Source organism: Gekko japonicus, unplaced genomic scaffold (assembly GCF_001447785.1).
Source record: "Gekko japonicus isolate JY-2015 unplaced genomic scaffold, Gekko_japonicus_V1.1 scaffold746, whole genome shotgun sequence".
Taxonomy (NCBI): domain Eukaryota; kingdom Metazoa; phylum Chordata; class Lepidosauria; order Squamata; family Gekkonidae; genus Gekko; species Gekko japonicus.
Window position 1 is genome coordinate 132,887 of NW_015169797.1, and position 19,572 is coordinate 152,458.

Consider the following 19,572-nt stretch of genomic DNA (forward strand, 5'->3'; position numbering starts at 1 on the left):
GGAATGCCTTCTGAGAGCTATTGCAGAAGCCATTTGTCTCGAAGACGCCTCGAGGACGTGTTTGGTTGTGTTGAGCTGTTGTTTTGCCAACACCATGCCCTCTTTCTGTATGACTCTGGCTGTTTGCAGTTTGTCATCTGGTAGGTGACTTAGGAGTTCTGAGAACCGTTCCCAAAGCATGTACTGATAGCGGTTCATACAGGCCAGGTAGTTGGTGGCCTTGACTGCCAACGCTCCCGTGGAATAAAACCGTCTGCCAAAGGCATCTAATTTCTTTCCCTCCTTGTTAGAAGGTGCGGAATGCGTCTTCCGGGATTTGGAGGACGATGTAATGAACATTGAGTTAGGTTGAGGATGAGAGAAGAGAAATTGTGCATCCGTGTCCTGTACCCTGTACATGTGGTCCAGTTTTCGTGTGGACATAAGGACCGATGAAGATTTCAGCCACGGTGACTTTGCTCCTTGGAGAAGGACCAAAGACATCGGCAATGCCAAGGTGGAAGAGATGTCAAGCTGAACGATATCGTAGACAGAGTCTGTCGCCTGAAGCTGCTGCTGGACGACAGAGAGACCTAGAGAATGGGCCATACGTTTGACCAGATCCGTATAAGATGTAAGGTTATCTGAAGGGGATATAGGTAAGTCTTCAGTAACATCCTGGTTAGGAGACTTATGGTCAGGGGAAGTGTGAACTTCAGAAACCTCCGTATCTGAATCCTCTTCCACGAAGTCGGAAGAGTCTTGTTGGTGTATCTGGACCGACGTGTCCTGTGGGCAAGTAACTGGTTTAGGTTGGATGACAGGAACGACAGGGTTTGGATTGACAGGAGGGTTGAGTGGACGACTTGGTTCCAAAGTATGGTGGGATGGGCCGATTACAGGAGGACATGACAGAGATGCCGAAGGTTTTGATCTATGAGGAGATCTCGACCGATGAACAGATTGGGTGGAGTAGCTGTCTCAATCAGAATAATCGGCGGGTGTTAACCATGGCAGAGATGGTGGATAGGCCCCGTAGAGGTATCTCAACTGATGTTGGTCCCACGACATCGGGGGGGGGACAGAAAAACTCTCGGGGAGCGACTTCTGGACCGTGGCCGTCTGGGAGACAAAGCAATAGCTTGTCTGTGTGACATTTCTCTGTAATCTCGAGTGTCGATATCAACAGTTTGAGTGTGCAGACAAGGAGGGTGACGCTGCATGGCAGATGAGGTATATCGGTGCCGAGGGAGCTCAACGTCGGGAGCTTCTGATACTGTCGATGTCGACGACGGAGAAGGAGGCGGAGAATGCTCTGCATCCATCTGATGACTTAGGAGCTCTACCGTTTCAATATCGGAGTAAGGATGCTCCGTTTGATGGACGGGGGAATCCAATACATGGATGGTCGGTATCAGTGGAGGAGCTTGGGCCTCCAATATCAATACTGCCGGTGGAGCGGGAGGCACTACAGGGGCATCACCCAGTGCAGGTACCGCTTCCTTCCCCTTCTTCGTCGCCTTAAGGGACTTGGAGGTACCCTTCTTCGCAGACTTGACTTCTGTACTTGCCTTAGCCTTCTTTTTGACCGGCGTGGAGGCAGATGATCATGCCTTTGACATCGGGTGCTTCGATGTCAGACAATCAACATCGGAGGCAGGCCTCGACGTCGGAGCTGTCGATGTAGACAGCCTTTCCTCCATCGCTGAAGTGGGAGCGAGGGCTGATTCAAGTAGTGCTACTTTAAGGTGCGCAGCGCGGTTTTTCCTCGTTTGATTGGAGAAATGAGCGCAATGCCGACAGGACTCCAGTTTATGAGACTCCCCGAGGCAAAAAATACAAAGAGTATACCGGTCGGGAGGGGCAAGTTTGCTTCTGCAACGTTGACACCTATTAAAAAATCCCCACTTCTTCTCCATAAGAACTGGCGCAAAGATAGACAGTTCAAGGGGGGGGGGTAGCCCGAAGGCCTGAGGTAAATTCCCCTCAAAGAAAACAAAAGTTCTCTTAAAAAAAAAAGTTTCTTGAAAAACGACGAAAAAAAAGGAAAAGAATAAAGTTTGGAAATAATTTTCCAGAGCTGAGAGGTTTTCTTTTTGAAGCTAACAGCGATCCGATCAGACCGACGAAAAAACAGGTCTTTCCAACGCGGTGGTAAGAAAGGAACTGGCGGGATGTCCGCGCCCACCCCTCTAGGCATGCGCAGTGGGGTTCCTGCGCATGCCTAGAGGGACTGGGTGCGAAAATCCGTTGAAAGAGCTTGCTACAGCACCGATCACACCCATGCCACTAGATGCCATGGGTGTGAAGCACAAAGACCACGTTGAAGATGCAATGTTCACACCCATCTCCACCAAGTCCAGAGGTTTGTTATGATGTCTGAATGTGGCCTGAGTTACCTCAAGTTTCAACTGAACCTCTGAAATAACACTTACCAGATTCTCTAATGGATGAACATACATACTGGCAATGCTCACAGGAGCAGTCCATTCATGATGTTGTTTGTGCACATGTTTATACAAGAAAGGGTAGTGCAAAAGCCTGCATGGGAAGAAGCAGAATATGTTCCCTGTTTAAAATGGGAGTAAGCTTCTGAAACCAGAAGATCCATATACAGGGATAAGGCAAACCAATGGAACAGATTAATGCCAGGTGTGCATTATGCTGTGTAATTTTCAAGGTGAGAAACAATTTGAATCCATAATAAGACAATATCAAAACTGAAAAAGGATCAGTAACTAAACCAAGAAATAAGTCAGAAACAAGAAGTTCATATGAAAAGCCTTCTGAGCTTATTTAAAAGGGTGAAGAGCATGAATATGGCAAACATCCACTTAGAAACCACTATATACATTGCGTGTGTTGCTGAATTTCAAAGGGGTTTTTGCATGTCTCTAACCGTTATACTCTGCAATGACTACCAGTATAATGAAGTTAGGGTCCAATGGCACCTTTAAGACCAACAAAGTTTTATTCAAGGTGTGAGCTTTCGTGTGCATGCTCACACCTTGAATAAAACTTTGTTGGTCTTAAAGGTGCCATTGGACTCTAACTTTGTTCTATTGCTTTAGACCAACACAGCTACCCACCTTTATTTACCAGTATAATGGTTAGTAACATGCAAAACACCCCTTTGAAATTCAGCCGTGAACAACTCTTTTTTCAGTTTTCCCTCAGCCTAGAGGATGGCTCCCTACCTTGACCCATGTGCTCTGGCCGTACAGATCCATGCCACTGTAAGCTCAAAGCTAGATTACTGTATCACACCCTACATGGGTCTAACTTAGAAGAAATATCACACTCCAGATGGTGCAGAATACCATTACTTGTGTAATTACTACTGAGCACTAGATAGAGTCATGCAGTCAGATCTTACCACCTTCCTTTCCAAGTGCTGGCTATTAGCTATAAGCCCCTTCATGGTTTTTGAACACACATTAACAGCGTCAGTTCTCTTGATATTTTCTGGTAAGACTTTGCCCATTTGAGCACAGCCTTCTGAAGATGTCCCCCTGAAAAGGAATCGCAGGCGCAGTGACTTGCCTGTACAAGGTCAAGAAGGCTCTCCACTTGTCTGTCATTTCACAGAGTGTGTAAAATAGAATCCTGCAGTAGGGCAATTTCTCTAAAGGTAATTTTAGGCTGTCTAATTCTCTTACACATTCATGCTGTAGTTTGTTGGATGTATTACACTTTATTTTTTCCCTCAGAAAAATACAAGCTAGGATGTGTTACATTATTTTTGCTTATTTTCTTCCTGTGTGTAATCCAGTTTCAATACATACAGTCAACGGGTCTTTATTGCATGGTCCTCATAACTGTAATCTGTTTTTGAGTCTTAACGAGAAAGGTTTATTTTATTTATTATTAAATTTATAGCCCGCCCTCCCCGCAAGCGGGCTCAGGGCGGCTCACAGATAGGGCATAAATGCCAAAATGGGAAAATGGGGGAAAAAACCCAAAAGACTATTAGTGATAGAACTTCCACTTGGCGGGCAGAAGATTCTGGATGTGAAAGACCTCTGCCTAACACCCTAGAAAGCTATTGCCAGTCTGAGAATTGGACCAATGAGTCACTATAAAGAAGCTTCATGTGTTTATGTGTGTTCAATCAAACAAGTGACTACATCATTGGACTACTTGTTATATAAACCAAGGAATGCAAGACCTTTTGCAGCCTCTATAGTTAACTGTAAACAGGCAGATTTTGACTTCATGAAACCAATTAATACAGAAGCCTTGCTTTGTTACTTTGTAGTAATTAGCTCCTTACCGGTGAGTGTAATAGAACGCAATTTCCTCCAGTACTGTAAAGACAGCTAGCTCAAAAAGAAACCAGTGGAAAGTGGGCAATGACAAACTGAAAGGATCACCCCTCTGTTTCAAGATGGGCAAAGTCAACATCACCAGCGGAACAGAGATGAAAATTTGATTTAACAGTCCCATAAGGATAGTCTTGTGCAGTCTTGTTCTGTCAACCTAGGGGAGAAAGAAAATGCATCTGCTTCCTAAGGAATTGAAAATGCTTTAAGTAGTGAGCTCTCAGTTCTGGCACTGCCGATTAGCTGTTTGGAGCCAGGGCCTACATTTGTTACCTTGCCACCACCACAAGGTTAATACTAGTGATGGACACAAACTGGTTCACAAGCCAAAATTCTGCATAAATGTGGCCCACTTCAGGGGCCCCAAATCAATGTTCAGGGAAGACACCATCCCTGAACATTTACGGGACTTTTGTCCAGTTTGGCTGTTCAGGCCATTTAAATCAAACAGCTCAGGGGCATGGGTCTGCAACTGAAATGGCTGCAAGCCATTTCACTGGTCAGTTTCACTTCCCCACGCTAGGAAGCGGGGGGGGGGGGAGCAAAAAGCAAAACAGACTGCTGAAATGGCTTCCAGCCATTTCAGCCTACCAGCAGACAGATGCCCCTGTCCTCTGCTGTTAGGCTGAAATGGCTGTGAGCCATTTAAACCTAACAGTGGGGTGGGTCCACACATCAGCTGTTAGGTTTCTATGGCTGCAGGCCGTTGAACCTGTCAGTTTTGCTCCCCCACTTCAAAGTAGGGGGAAGCAAAATGGACGGGATAAATGGCTGCCAGCATATTACCAAAAAGTTATTAAATTCATCATCAAATGTACAGTTGCTGATTTACAGCTGCTCTACTATTAACAGATGTTCCTATCTATGCAGTATGTGATTTGGTTCCACCTATCACCCCAGAACAGCTAGCACCATTAAAGACAGCTAATAAACTATCTTGTCTGCTTCCATTCCAGTTTTGGTTATTTCCCTTACTAGGTCAAAGTCCAAAATATCTATAGGTGAAATATGGCAGATTAAATTGTCACTTTCGCAAACTGGACATTACCTTTGTACTCAAATGCAGCATTAGTATGATTTTGGCTGTCAAGTGACTTAAAATTGGGGGGGGGGAGAATACCACTTTTATATTTTACCTACATTTTAACTTAAATTACATGGACTAAAATAGCCCTGAATGTAAGTCCCAAAGAGTAAGGGAGGCAAGAGGTGAACCCAGTCTCTCCCGGAAGCTTCCCATTTTAGCTGAGTTGTTTGATTTCTTCGGCAGAGTTAGGAGAAGTCCCCTATGCTGAGTCCTGAATTGAGGCCTGCAACTCAAACTACTTCCACCCCACCCCCAGTGTAAAAATATCTGCGTCCAGTTTGGCGAGGAAAAAAAACAACAACCCATCATGCTCCCAATGATGATTTCGGTCCCTCGTCCTTTGTTTTTAAAAAATCTAGATTTTTAAAAATTAATTAAAATTTTTATCAGCAAAAAATAGTGATACAGTAGATAAAACAAGTATTCAAGAAATTGTTTCAGTATATACAACAACATGAATATAAATGGTAACAATACAACTTTAAGTTTTGTTGGTATGTTGTTTTGTAGCGCTTGACCGTGAAGAGAATCTTAACTCGTGAACAAAAACTCAAGTACGAGAACAGTGAATAGTGATTATTGTAAACAAATCTGGTGCTTTTTATACACAATCTAAATAGCTTGTTACATATATTGAGATGGTGTGCCAGAGTGTGGTGTTATCATGGAGTGTTTGTAGAGTATGATCCGTGGGAGATAGCTTTTTTTATATCCATTTGTGATACTTCTTCCATGATTGGGGTATGTATTCTTCTTTTGATAAAAATTCAAGTATTGGGAACCATTTCGCATTAAAGAGGGAGCTAGCTGGATATTTGGAATCAGATATGTGTTTGTCTGTGATGCTTTCCATGGCAGAGGTCCATCAGTGGCTATTAGCCACAAGGTCTAGATAGGGACTCTGGGGCAAGTGATGCTCTGTCTTCTTGGTGCTTGGGGGGGGGTCTATGGCAGATTAAATTGTCACTTTCGCAAACTGGACATTACCTTTGTACTCAAATGCAGCATTAGTATGATTTTGGCTGTCAAGTGACTTAAAATTGGGGGGGGGGAGAATACCACTTTTATATTTTACCTACATTTTAACTTAAATTACATGGACTTCAGCCTGCCATATTTTGTAGCAGGCAGCATAACAAATCCACTCTTACTAAAAATAAAAAAAAATTCATTCAGAGGTTCAGAAAAACTCCATTGTCATGTTCCTGAAAAAACAGCTCCAGAATGCAGCTGGAGAACTGCATATTTAAATCATTTCTTAACAAAATCTCTCTGTATCTAGCAAGCAAAGGACAATTGCATTAGTTATCCAAGGTGTGTTCAATGTAAGGAATCAAATACCTGCATTATTAAGTGGTGCAGTCTTAAGAAGGCTGTACCATGTGTCTTTCTATCAATGTTCACCTCCATTCAGAGGCAACTAAGATACTTCAGAAACAGGGAAATTAAACCCCCACTCCACTCATCATAAAAATTTAAATTACATCCTTTTTGGCAGATGTGGGGAAAGGATGCCCCAAATTAGAGAACAGCTACGAATGCTTCTAATGTATTCTCCTGTCCCAGTGTGTGACGGAACAGGCCTGCTTGACCTACAGACCCTGTTCTGCCCACTCCCTCTGTTGGGGCTGCCAACTCCTGGAGGAAGATATTCCTCTTCCTTTCACTAGGGTATTTGCTGCCACCACCTGTTCATTTTAGGAGTCCTGAATGAGAGGACTCTCCCCCTTCCCAGTTCTGAGACCTGGCCTAAAGGTCTCCTCCTACTCAGCATCTGGTTACCACAGGAACCAAATGCAGCTTTTGGGTTTTCCCTGGAGGGTTGGCCACTTGCACCCTGATCTCTTCCTCCCCCCTTGGGCCCCCCTTTATACAGTAGCATTTCCAACAGCAGTTGGGGAGCTATGTGGGGCAAAGAATTGCCACCAGCATCAAAGAGTAAAATATTTATTTTAAAAGAAAATGTTTCCAAGCCTGTTCCATCCCACAGTGCATATTTGATTCACAGAGGACTTCACCCATGGAATCATTCAGTTTGACCAGGCATCCTACTGAAGAAACTACTTTGTTAATTTCAAGGACTGTCTGAATGAGTGATGGGAATCATGTTTCAAAGGTTCATAAGCTTTCTCATCAAAACAATCCAACAAACTTCATCTAAAAATATCCCAAAAATACCTGAATGGCCAAGGAGACTAATGGCCCCCAAGCTACCAATGACAGGAGTCCACCTAGTAAGGACTGCCAACTTTTGTTACTTCAGGTGCAAAAAAGGATGGGTAATAAAGACTGCAGACTGCCCCTAGGGTGTATATGAGAAAGGACTTGAGCAATAAAAACTGCAGAACAGTTTGGTGGGATTTCAGCAACGAAGTGTAAGGTGGGTGGCGGAGATGTAAAATCCTTCCCTTTTTATGAGCCAGACAGTCCCCATTTCACTCCTTAGAAAACTAATGTTTTTTGTTGCACTATAAAGACTTATCACCACCTCCCTCTCAAAGGGGGGACGGACATATTCAATCTATGCAGGAAGCCAAATAAGAAAAATACTTACAGGGTCATTCTTCCCCAACTGAATACGATATTGTGTGATGAAGGTTGGCTTTCCAGTTACATCCACCACCATCAGGATCATATTGAAGCTCCAGAAAATAATCCCAGGGACCAAGAGTGTGACTGTGGCATGGAAAAGAGAGGGAGTGAATGGGAACTTCTGTAGGTGGTTTAGGTCCAAGGTGACTGATAGGAGAGGTGGTAGGGTTGCTCTCGCTTGTCACTAAAATACGTGCCTTACATGTGAGACAGAACCTTAACTTTTGAGGATGGGGACAGTGAGATGGGAAGAGTGGTAAATAAAAGGAGCAAGAAGATGGCGCTTTGATGCATCAGCAGGAAAGAGAGTTGATGGGACTTAGTATTTAGAGATTAGATAGAGGAATCCATTTTATCTGGATACCACTTAGCATTGGTGTAGTAATGGGAGCTTAGCAGTGTACCTATTCAGTAGCACAATCAGAGTATCCACATGTTGGTGCAGGATTAGAGGGACTGCCACAGAAGGTTTTGTGGCATTGCAATTGTGTTGGGGAACTGCTGTGCCCAAGGTCCTCAGTACTGCCCATCCTCTTAATAGCATACTTGAAACCCTGTTATCATTCATTAAAAATCTCACTAAAGTATAGTGGTGGGGTTTAAATAAATAAAATACCCAGGCCTTTGCCTGTAAGCTTGCAGTACGTAAACATGCAGCCAGTGCAAGGCTCTGGCAATGGGGACAACAATTACAGCATCCTTCATGTGGCCTTTTGCTGAGCCAGTCTTGACCAGCCTCCTCTAGCAGTGTTAAGGGATTAACATGGTGAGTCCCCAAAGAGTGGACAAATGCAATAGATGTTTAGCAGGATTCAGGGTCCTCAGAGATGAGACTTTCCCCTACAAAATCTGACTTCAAAGGAACTCACCTATGAAGAAAATCAACCATTCATTTCCCCCTAGACTGTGGTACAGATTCTCCCACTGGGTCTGCCAGTATAGACCAGAGGCTCCCAAGAACTTCTGTAGATACCTGAAAAGCAAAGTGGCCCTGTGGCATGGTATTTGTGATTTCATCAGAACAATATCTTCTGTCCAAACCATTAAGGGACTGTGACCTGGGGATCTTACCAGGTGAAAAAGTTGAAAGCAACTAACAGGAGCAGCCCAAGACCCAGGATAGGGGCAACTGTCTTCTTGCCTTCCCATGATTTAATGCTCCACTTCTTACGGACCTTGAACTGGTTGACATAGAAATGTTTTAAATAAATATATACATAAATTACTGTAGTTAACATGAAGATTATGAAATGAAAAAGTAACACACCTAATACTGACAATGAGGGATCACCTACATCAGAAGATGGAGTAATAAAATAAAATATATACCTGGCCTCTCAGAAGCAACAAGGTAATGAGGAAATATGCAGTATAATCAGCAATATTCAGATTATATAGGCGATATTTATCTCCTTTTTACCCGGGCAACAATAATCTATCCTTGAGAGGTAGGCAAAGAACAGTACTACTAATCACCTGTTATCTCATCTCCCTCTCAGAGCCGAGTTCTTACTGTTGCATTTAAAAAACTTTATCCATGCTATGATGGACCTCTCTCTCTTCCCTACTCCTAGGTACTTATGCCATTACGCCATCTATATTGTGTGATATATTTGTTAAGCTTTAAAAATTAAAAAAAAATGTCTTCTTTGTCTTAATAACCTACATTGTCCCACCCTAGCACAGATCATTGTTTAGGGTATTGACTCAGCACAGGAACTTGAGGGAACAGGAGCTGTCTTGTCTTATTATTAGACACTTCTGAAATGGCACTTGAGGCAGAGTAGCTTTCAGAACAGAATAAAGATTTTATTTAACATATATATCTATCTCTATCTCTCTGTTTCTCTATCTATATGAGATATCAAGATTTAGAAATGCTGAGGTAAAACTTTATAATGTATATAGACTTGAGAACTTAGAATATATAAGAGAATGTGGCTGTAGCTTAATTTCAGAGTTTTCTAGTCCTTTTCAGTGAGAGATGCTTGGCTTAGTATATTATAGTAAAAACACGGCTTCTTCATAGAGTTTCCTGGAGAATAGCTCTTTCTTAGAATTTCTAGATTTCTCCCTTTGAAATCTGGTTTCTCCCTTCTGAAATTACAGCTTTCCACTAACTGCTGAGGTATCCACATCTTATTCCCTCTACTACAGACCCTGGGTTCTTCTCAGAGCACAACCCCTTTTACTGACAGGAATTCTTCTTCTTTTCCCTAAGAAGCAATAGCTCTTTTCTACTTGGCTTGATTGGGAGTTTATGCCTAACTGCCCAGTCATCCTTACCAAATCTGTCTTCCAGTACTGTTGTCTGTGTAAAGCAATGTGTAGCTTTCTGGACCTAGAATCTCAATTCTCCCTCAGAGTAGTTCTAATACTGTTAGGGCAAAAGAGTCTCTTCTCTTCTCTCTGTAAAAGACCCTTTCTGACTAACCCAGTCAAGACTCCTGTTAAAAAGGAAAATCTAAAGATGTCTCTGATGCTTGACAACTGAACTCTTTTCCCTGCAAAGCAGCTGACATTATACTTTCTCTCAGCTGATGCTGGGCAGTCAGAGAATGTCTCTTTCTTAGAATTTCTAGATTTCTCCCTTTGAAATCTGGTTTCTCCCTTCTGAAATTACAGCTTTCCACTAACTGCTGAGGTATCCACATCTTATTCCCTCTACTACAGACCCTGGGTTCTTCTCAGAGCACAACCCCTTTTACTGACAGGAATTCTTCTTCTTTTCCCTAAGAAGCAATAGCTCTTTTCTACTTGGCTTGATTGGGAGTTTATGCCTAACTGCCCAGTCATCCTTACCAAATCTGTCTTCCAGTACTGTTGTCTGTGTAAAGCAATGTGTAGCTTTCTGGACCTAGAATCTCAATTCTCCCTCAGAGTAGTTCTAATACTGTTAGGGCAAAAGAGTCTCTTCTCTTCTCTCTGTAAAAGACCCTTTCTGACTAACCCAGTCAAGACTCCTGTTAAAAAGGAAAATCTAAAGATGTCTCTGATGCTTGACAACTGAACTCTTTTCCCTGCAAAGCAGCTGACATTATACTTTCTCTCAGCTGATGCTGGGCAGTCAGAGAATGTGTAGAGCAGCCTATCAAATAAACTCTGCACTCCAGGGAAGATTAACTCCTAATCTCCCAGTTTCTCTGAAACAAGCAGCATTTTAAAACCTGCTTTTCTGTGCAATTCATCACACATGGGCAAAATACAACCTGTGGACTGCGGTTTTTTCTACTGCTTCTATGAAATTATAGAGTTAACTGGCATCAAAAAATTTAAACTGAGACGTTTGGGGGTAGAATCTTAATCTGGTACTGGTGCTTGCTTGGTGCAGAGCATTCAGCATCTTCCTTGGCCTGAAATAATAAAACCAATTATACCAAATTCAAATTTAAAAGGACATTGCAAAAAGATGAGAACATGTGACTTCTAATGAGTATTTTTATTAATCCTACCCCCCTGCCCTGGAAATACATGATACTCATCAAAACAGACCCATCCTCCAAAATGCACACAAAGTTACAGAAAATTAAGAAAATATGTTTTCTGCTTCTTTGTTGAAAATTGATCCTGAAGAAATTGAAGGCTTCCCATTCAAAGTTACTTCTTATTCGAGAATACCCTCCATTATTAAGTTACATTCCTCAGGTAATCCCACACACAGACTGGTAACACACAGAACCGCTCATTGCCACTTTTCACATATGTTTTGGGGCCAGAGGAGGACTGAAAATTAACATTTGACAATTTTGGCGAAGGAGACACCATAATCCTATAGCATTTGGTGAAAAACGTTTGCATGAAGAATATATTTTTGTACTAAACCTGCTTTAGCATTTCTGAATTTAACTGATGCAGCACACAGAATGGCAAGCAGCCATCCAAGTAAAATAGTAGTCCCTGTTATTCCAACATACACATATCTTCCCGTTCCTGTGACTAGACTCTGTTGGAGATGCGTACTATTTGCTCTCAATAACATTTTTTTTTGCTGCAGAGAAACTGGTTATCCTCTTGAGAGCATGATATCTTCTGTACTAAAAACTGATGATGGTATTACATGTATGAATATACTTAATAAGCATTGGTGTTGCATCACATTAGAGAAATAGGAAATTTAATCAAATTAAATCTTAATCTTGTGAAAGTATATAATCTGTGCATATTGTACCTTGCAACGGTGTCAGTGGAACTGAGGCAAAAAGGACCATGGTTATTATGAAATTATGAGAGTTAATGTTCCAAGGTTGTTATGGAATTATGAGAGTTAATGTTCCAATTCGTAACTTATGTGCACTATTCTGTTCTGTTACCCAGAGTTTGGCAAAATCACCTCTAAGATTGTGCTAGTGGCTATTTTATTGGGAGGAGACACTGAATCTCATAGATAAACAGACCAAACATGTTGCCTTTGTTTGGTCTCCACTCACCAATTTTGCACAGCTCTTTCCCCCTCATACAGTAATGTCCAACATATATATCCATTGACCCACTATTGAGGAATATCCAAAAGAAGGCTTGGATGAAGATTAGGATTTTAGAATACCGCAATCATTCATTAGATGGCTAACACAGCATAAAAAAGTGATGTGGTTTGCATAGCATGTTGAAGGAGGATTTATGCGTTGAAATGTTGAAGGAGGATTCTATCACTAAAAACTGTACAATACTACAGTATAGTAGGTTCTGCTAGTAACATATTTGGGTTTCTAGGCTCTTCTCCTTGATTGACTCAAGGAATTGCTATAATCAGGAGCTGAAAATATATTCACATTCTAAAAGGCAACTATATGCAAGAAGCACCAAGAATCAATTTCATCTTATTTTCAAAAAAGGGATTCTGACACTGAATTGTTTAAGAGAGAGTATTATGGTACCTTCATGACCATCTCCTTAGCTAGTACAGATTTTCTGGTAGACTTGCAAGGTGAAGTAAAAACTGCTGAGGAAAAAAAAAGACAGTTGCTCAGGAATTATTCTTTGCATCTGAAACTGTACAACTTTACCATATAGTCTGAGGAGAATTTTACATATATCTTTCATATTTTTATACCTAATCCTGAAAATTTAACTCAGTTCAGCAACCATTTTTTAATATAGTAACATAGAAATATATTGGAACTAGCTGGAACTCTTGCTGTGATTCAATGGAAACAGCCAACAATTCCCTAAATCCAGATTAGTTAGCTTCCTGAACTGTGATTTACTTTTAGGATACAAAATGGAGATTCCCCAAGTCATTCAAATACATCAAGTGAAATTCAATGGGAGATGTTGACAAAAGCACAAAAGTTGGGGGGGAAACAGGAGACATTGTACCATACCTACTTTTCCTGACAGATAACACCACTGAAAGTACATAGGACAGGAAAAGACAATACATGAACCAGAAGCAAAATGCTATGGAGGTCCTGGCAAGATGGACAAGGTCCATTCCATAATGGTGACAGTGGCAGCAACACACTGTGTCAGCGACATTGGGAGCAACACTTTGGTTTTGGGGCAAAACTATGGTAAAATCAGGGTCAAACCATAGAGTTTTGCCCAAAAACCAGAGTGTTGCCACATGACATCCCTGACGCGATGACATCTAGGGTTGCCAGGTTCATCTTCGTCCCCAGCGGGGGACTTTGGGGGGCATTCCCAGAGGGGGCAGGGCATCCCCAACATGATGATGTCATGTTGGGGGACATCCCAGTTCCAAGCCCCACCCCTGTGGGGACGGTTCCGCCGGCTGTGAACACTTAAAGGGGTTCCTTTAAGTGCACACAGCTGGTGGGACAGGGCCCCACACGCCGATCTCCCAGTGGCATTGCCACTTTAAGTGCCTGCAGCTGAGGGCCCCACCTGCCCAGAGATCGGGCACATGGCCCACAGCTGCCCCTCTCCCTCCACTCTCTCAAGAGAGGAGGGGGAAGGGTGGGTGTTGGGGCTTGGGGTGGGGCTTCCCCACCAGCCAGCTGGCTAGGCAGTGGGTATAACCCCCCAAAAAGCGGGTAACCCCTGCTAAACCACATTGGGGACGTTGCACAGGAATGTTGCTGTTAGTGGGTGGAGTTTGCCCCACTGGCCAGAAGACCATAAAACCAGGGAATTCCCTGCCCGGACCTGGAGAATGGCAACCCCAACCACTGGGCACCACTGTTGTCTCTAATCCGAATTAGTGTGAGCTAGGTCAGTTTTTTAGCCTCCAACTCACACGTTTTTGTCTTAGCTCAGGAAGGATGGCTCCAGAGCAAACTAATTTACACAGTAGCCAAATCGCTCACTCACAACTTTAATGCTAGTAGCTCACAAAGTAGAATTTTTGCTCACAAGATAAAAAGTACTGAGTGCGGAGGCTCAGCATGGTGAAATCAGCTCAAGTTTATTAGGTTACGTCACAATGGAAGATGAACTAACCAGTCCGAGGCCGGCTATTGGTCCACACTAGGATCCTAGGTGGCTATTGTTCTCGGGCCGAAGGTTTGTAGGTCTGCCAGACCACATGGCTAGGCTAGCATAGCCGTGGCTATCTTAATACATAACACCCCTCCCCCCATACTTCCAAAGCACTAGCACACATAGTCCCACAAGTACTCTGGGTGCTGCTGTTCTCTAGTCAAGTGGCAGGGCTCTGTGGGGGAGCTGCCAGGATGGCTGCTAGTAGCGGCTTGTTCCTCGGGTGGCTCGGAAGTGGCTGGCGGCATTGTCCCAAAGGTGGGGGCCGGGCTGGGGTTAGGCTCTGGAGCAGAACTAGGGGCAGGAACTGTGGTCATGTCAAACTACGTGGGTCCCGACGCTAATTCCTCTGGGTCCAGCTCAACCTCGGCATCCTCAGCTTCTCGGGATTCCTGGTCATCTAAGGGCAGCAGGTGGTGGTGTAGTTGGTCCATGTGCCTCCAGATTAGCTGGCCGTCTTCGGTCGAGACCTCATAAGAGAGAGGCCCCATCACCCTTACTACCTGGGCTCGGATCCATGGTTGATCCCTGGCGTAGTTCTGTGCATACACCAGGTCCTCGGGGAAGAAGAAGAGATTGGATTTATACCCCGCCTTTCACTACCCAAAGGTGTCTCAGAGCAGCTTACAAACTCCTTTCCCTTCCCCTCCCCACAACAGACACCCTGTGAGATAGGTGGGGCTGAGAGAGCTCTGACAGAAACTGCTCTTTTTCAAGAACAACTCTTATCAGAATTACAGCTTGCCCAAAGTCATTCAGCTAGGTGCAAGTGGAGGAGTGGGGAATCAAACCCAGTTCTCCCAGATTAGAGTTTGCGCACTTAACCACTACACCAAACTGGCTCTGGGGAAGAAGCCGTGGGGTGCATCTTGTGGTACCGAGCCCAGGCTGTGGTCGAGGGCCCAGTCCGGATGTAGGCGGTCCAGCCAGGTCATCAAGCGGCAGCCCATCAGGAGTTCTGCGGGATAGCAGCTGGTGGCAGTGTGCGGTGTGGTCCGTTGGCTGCACAGGAAGGCAGCTAGCCGGTAGTCCCATTTGCCTTGGACAATCCGGCAGAGTGCCTCTTTGGTCGTACACACCATTCGTTCCGCCTGCGCGTTTGTTGCCGAGTGAAATGGTGCAGCGTGGACATGCCAAATTCCATAATATTGTACAAAGTAAGAATTCGGCAGACGTAAAAGCTGCCCCGTTGTCCGACATGAGGGTGTTGGGAATACCATGTGTGCTGAATATTTTCCACATGGCCTGGATTGCTGCTCGAAATGATGTTGATGAGACAGGGATCACCTCAAGCCACTTAGAGTAGGAATCCACCAGGATGAAAAATGTTTGTCCCTGGAACGGGCCCGCAAAGTCCAAGTGTAGGCGAGCCCAGGGTTTGTGTGAGGATTCCCACAAACGCACTGGGACCCTGGGAGGGGTCAGCCATGTTTCCTGGCAAGTTTGGCAGCATTTGACCCAGTCCTCTGTCTCCCTGTCCATGCTAGGCCACCACACATAGCTGCGCGCTAAGGCTTTCATGCGTACAATTCCCAGATGGGTCTCATGCAGTGCGGTGAGTATGTGTTTGCGCAGGGGAGCGGGGATGACTACCCTGCTACCCCACAAGAGGCAGCCCTTGTGTGCTGACAGTTCTTCCTGGCAGGACGAGAATGCTGCAAATTCCAGGCCCACACGCCCTGTGGGCCAACCCCTCCCCACCCAGTCAAGAACCCAGGAGAGGACGCGGTCCTCCCTGGTGTGTGTGGAGACCTTGGGTACCTTAACCGGGCAGTCGGGGAGGTCCTCCAGCATCAGAATCTGGTGCATGGGCACCGGGTCTGGATCGCAGACAGGCAGTGGGAGGCGGCTGAAGGCGTCAGCGTGACCCATCGGTTTGCCCAGCTGATGTAGCAAGGTGTATTGGTAACCTGCTGGGAAAATGGACCATCGCAGCACCCTCAGGGACAACATTTGGGGTGTCTGGCGGTTGGGGGCCAAGAGGCCCAATAACGGCTTGTGGTCCGGGATGATGGTGAAGGGCTGGCCATACAGGTAATCATGAAATTTACGGACCCCTGCCATGATCGCCAATGCCTCCTTGTCAATTTGCACGTTGTTGCACTCAGCAGAAGACAAGGTGCGCTAGTAGTAGGCGACTGGGACCTCACGGCCATCGGCCAGTTGGTGCCCCAGGACAGTATGGCGATGCATCACAGGCTTACACCATTGAGAGGGACTCATCAAAATGGGCCAGGACAGCGTTCGAAGTCTTTAACTGCCTGGAAAGCCGCAGCATGTCGCAGCGCCCATTTCCATGGGGCATGTTTGTCCAGGAGGCAGTGCAGGGGCTCAGCCACAGCTGCCTTGTGTGGGAGGAAGGAATGATAAATGTTAAGTAGGCCAAGGAAGGCCTGTAACTCGGACTTAGAAGAGGGGGTGGGTGCTTCTATGATGGCCTTGATCTTGTCTGGCATGGGGTGGACCCTGAGCAGACACTTCTCCGAATCCCAGGAACTTGACACTGGGGACCCCGAGCAGACACTTCTCCTGCTTCACTTTCAGCCCCACCATGTTGAATCGCTGAAGGACAGCACAGAGACGGTCGGAGAAGGCTTCAGATGACGGTGCCGCAATCAGAACGTTGTGGGGAAAAGGTTGTACTCCCGGGATCCCTTTCAGTAAACAGTCCATCATATTTTGAAAAATCCCTGGAGCTACACTAACCCAAATTGTAGACGCCGTATCATAAACACCCCCTGGTGTGTCACAATGGTCTGTGCCTCTGCTGTAGCTTCATCTACCGGCAGTTGCTGGTAGGCTTGAGCCAAGTCCAATTTGCTGAGACATAGCTGACCACAGGAACAGGATACGCATGGTCTTGGAGGGCTTTATTTAAGGTGTATTTGTAATTGGCACAAATGCGGATGTCCCCGTTAGGTTTGACTGGGGTGATGATTGGGGTCTCCCACTTTGCATGGGGTACTGGTTCTAGGACCCCTTGGCTAACCAGGCGATTGAGTTCGGCCTCAATTTTGGGCCGGAGGGTGAATGGGGGCCACTGGGGCCACCGGGCTTTTAGACAGAGGGGGTGGACCATTGGATCGAGGGTCAGGGCAACCAGGGGCCCGGTGTACCGGCCAAGCGATCCACCAAAAATGGCTGGGAACTCATTGCACACCTTGCTGAAATCCCCTGACTGCACATTTTGTATCCCGGTGATGGCCAGACCCAAGGCATCGAACTAGGCTAGCCCCAGTAGACTGGTGAGATGGCCCTTAACCATGACCGGTTCCAGTGGGTCTTCGAATGACTTGTATTTTATGCAGAACTGGCCCATCCCTTTAATGGCTATGGAGTTCTTTTGGAAGTCCCTTAGCACTAGGCTGGTGTCTTCCAGTGGGGGTCCCCCTGTGGGGTAGAGCGTGCAGAGGGTCTCCTCTGAGATTATCAAGAGGGAAGACCCAGTGTCCAGTTCCATTGTGCATGGGGTGCCCTCTATCAAGACAGTCACTTTAATCTTATTGGAGGACCCCCAGGGCAAGAAATTTACCTGATTGCAGTGTATCGAGGTGCTGTGGAGTTCTGCTGTTTCTTGGTGTGTGGTGGTGTGGCGATTGTTCCTCTTGGAGTGGCAGGCACTGGCAATGTGGCCCTGCTTTCCACAGGAGTGGCAGACAGCATCCCGAAAACAGCAGGACCTCTGTTCATGTGCTTCTCCACAGCTTGCGCAGGCTGCCGGTGTGCTGGAGGATGCCACGGACGGTGACAGGTGAGAGTCAGGCGAGCGGTCCGATGGACCTGAAACACCTCGTCCTCATCTGAGGAGGCTGGGGCACCCCCTGGGGATACCTGGTGGGTCGCGGCAGATGGCGGACGATCCCGATGCGACCTCTCGAACGCGTTGGCAGTCTGAAGTGCCATCTCGAGCTTGAGGTCAGCAGTTCCCATGGGCTTTCTACGTAGCTTGGGATCGCAGATGTCCCAGATGATGCATAAGAATGATTTCCTCGACCCCTGGCAGCTCACAGTCTATGGCTAGCTGGCATAGCTTGGCCATGTAAACGGTGGTCCCTTCTCTGGACTTTTGCGTTCACACCCATAAGTCCATGCGCCTCGCCATTTTTGTGGGCTTTGGCACGAAATACTCATTTAGGACCTTTAGGAGGTCTTCATAAGTTTTGTCTGTCAATGTTGCTGGAGCTATGAGCCCCTTGGCCAGATGGATGGTGGCTACCCCACACGAGCTTAGGAGCAGGGACCGTTTCTTACTGGCGTTGGTAATGTCATGGAAGGTGAGGTAGTTGGTCAGCTGGTCCACCCAGGCTTCCCAGAACTTGGGATGCGTGTGGTCGAATATTTCGATGGTTCCCAGAGCTGCAGCCATGACTCAAGGACGGCGCGGGGAGCAATGATCGGGGGAACGGGGCGCGGTGCGGTGCTGCTGGGGAGCAATGTGGGGCGCTGTGTCATGTTGATCAGTGCTCGGTGCCAGTCTGGAGTTGGAGTCGGGCTTACATCACAATGGAAGATAAACTAGCCAGTCCGAGGCCGGCTTATATGCGTGTCCACAGTCACACCCAACACCCCCCCCAATTCCTGTCAGTCAGTTTCAGTTTATTCGGTATATCACCAGCCCAATTACAAACAATACAAAAGGGTACCAATAATATATATATAAAATATTTAAATATAAAACTGCATTTGATCTGCATATGTTAATTACAAAATTACTAAAACTCTAAATATCTACAATAATCTATCAACTGTTATTCAACTGTTGAATAAATATTATAGACGTTATACAATTCACTCCCTATCTCCTAAGTCTTCTGGAAGCACTAGGATCCGAGGTGGCTATTGTTCTCGGACCGAAGGTTTGTCAGTCTGCCAGACCGCATGGCTAGGCTAGCGTAGCCGTGGCCATCTTCATACATAACACAAGTCTCCACAGCTTAGAGGGTACATTACTGGGCACCTTGCTGCCACACAACTTACATGACAACTTGAGAGCCAGTTTGGTGTAGTGGTTAAGTGCGCAGACTCTAATCTGGAAGAACCAGGTTTGATTCTCCACTCCTCCACTTGCAGCTGCTGGATGACCTTGGGCAAGCCATAGTTCTGTCAGAGGTGTTCTTGAAAAAGAGCAGTTTCTGTCAGAGCTCTCTCAGCCCC

The 19,572-nt window shown here is 45.5% G+C and overlaps 1 protein-coding gene across 1 annotated transcript in view; it reads right to left on the reverse strand.

Annotated features, from left to right (window-relative positions):
- FAXDC2 (fatty acid hydroxylase domain containing 2) overlaps window positions 1–18,321 on the reverse strand; it is a 32,423-nt gene extending 14,102 nt beyond the window's left edge. The window contains exons 1-5 of the mRNA XM_015417069.1: window positions 17,951–18,321; window positions 8,850–8,953; window positions 7,943–8,064; window positions 4,253–4,458; window positions 2,415–2,520 (exon numbers count right to left, since the gene is read on the reverse strand). Coding sequence (XP_015272555.1) covers window positions 2,415–2,520; window positions 4,253–4,458; window positions 7,943–8,064; window positions 8,850–8,953; window positions 17,951–18,321 — 909 coding nt within the window. The remainder of the gene's footprint in view (window positions 1–2,414; window positions 2,521–4,252; window positions 4,459–7,942; window positions 8,065–8,849; window positions 8,954–17,950) is intronic.
- Between the last annotated feature and the right edge of the window lie 1,251 nt (window positions 18,322–19,572).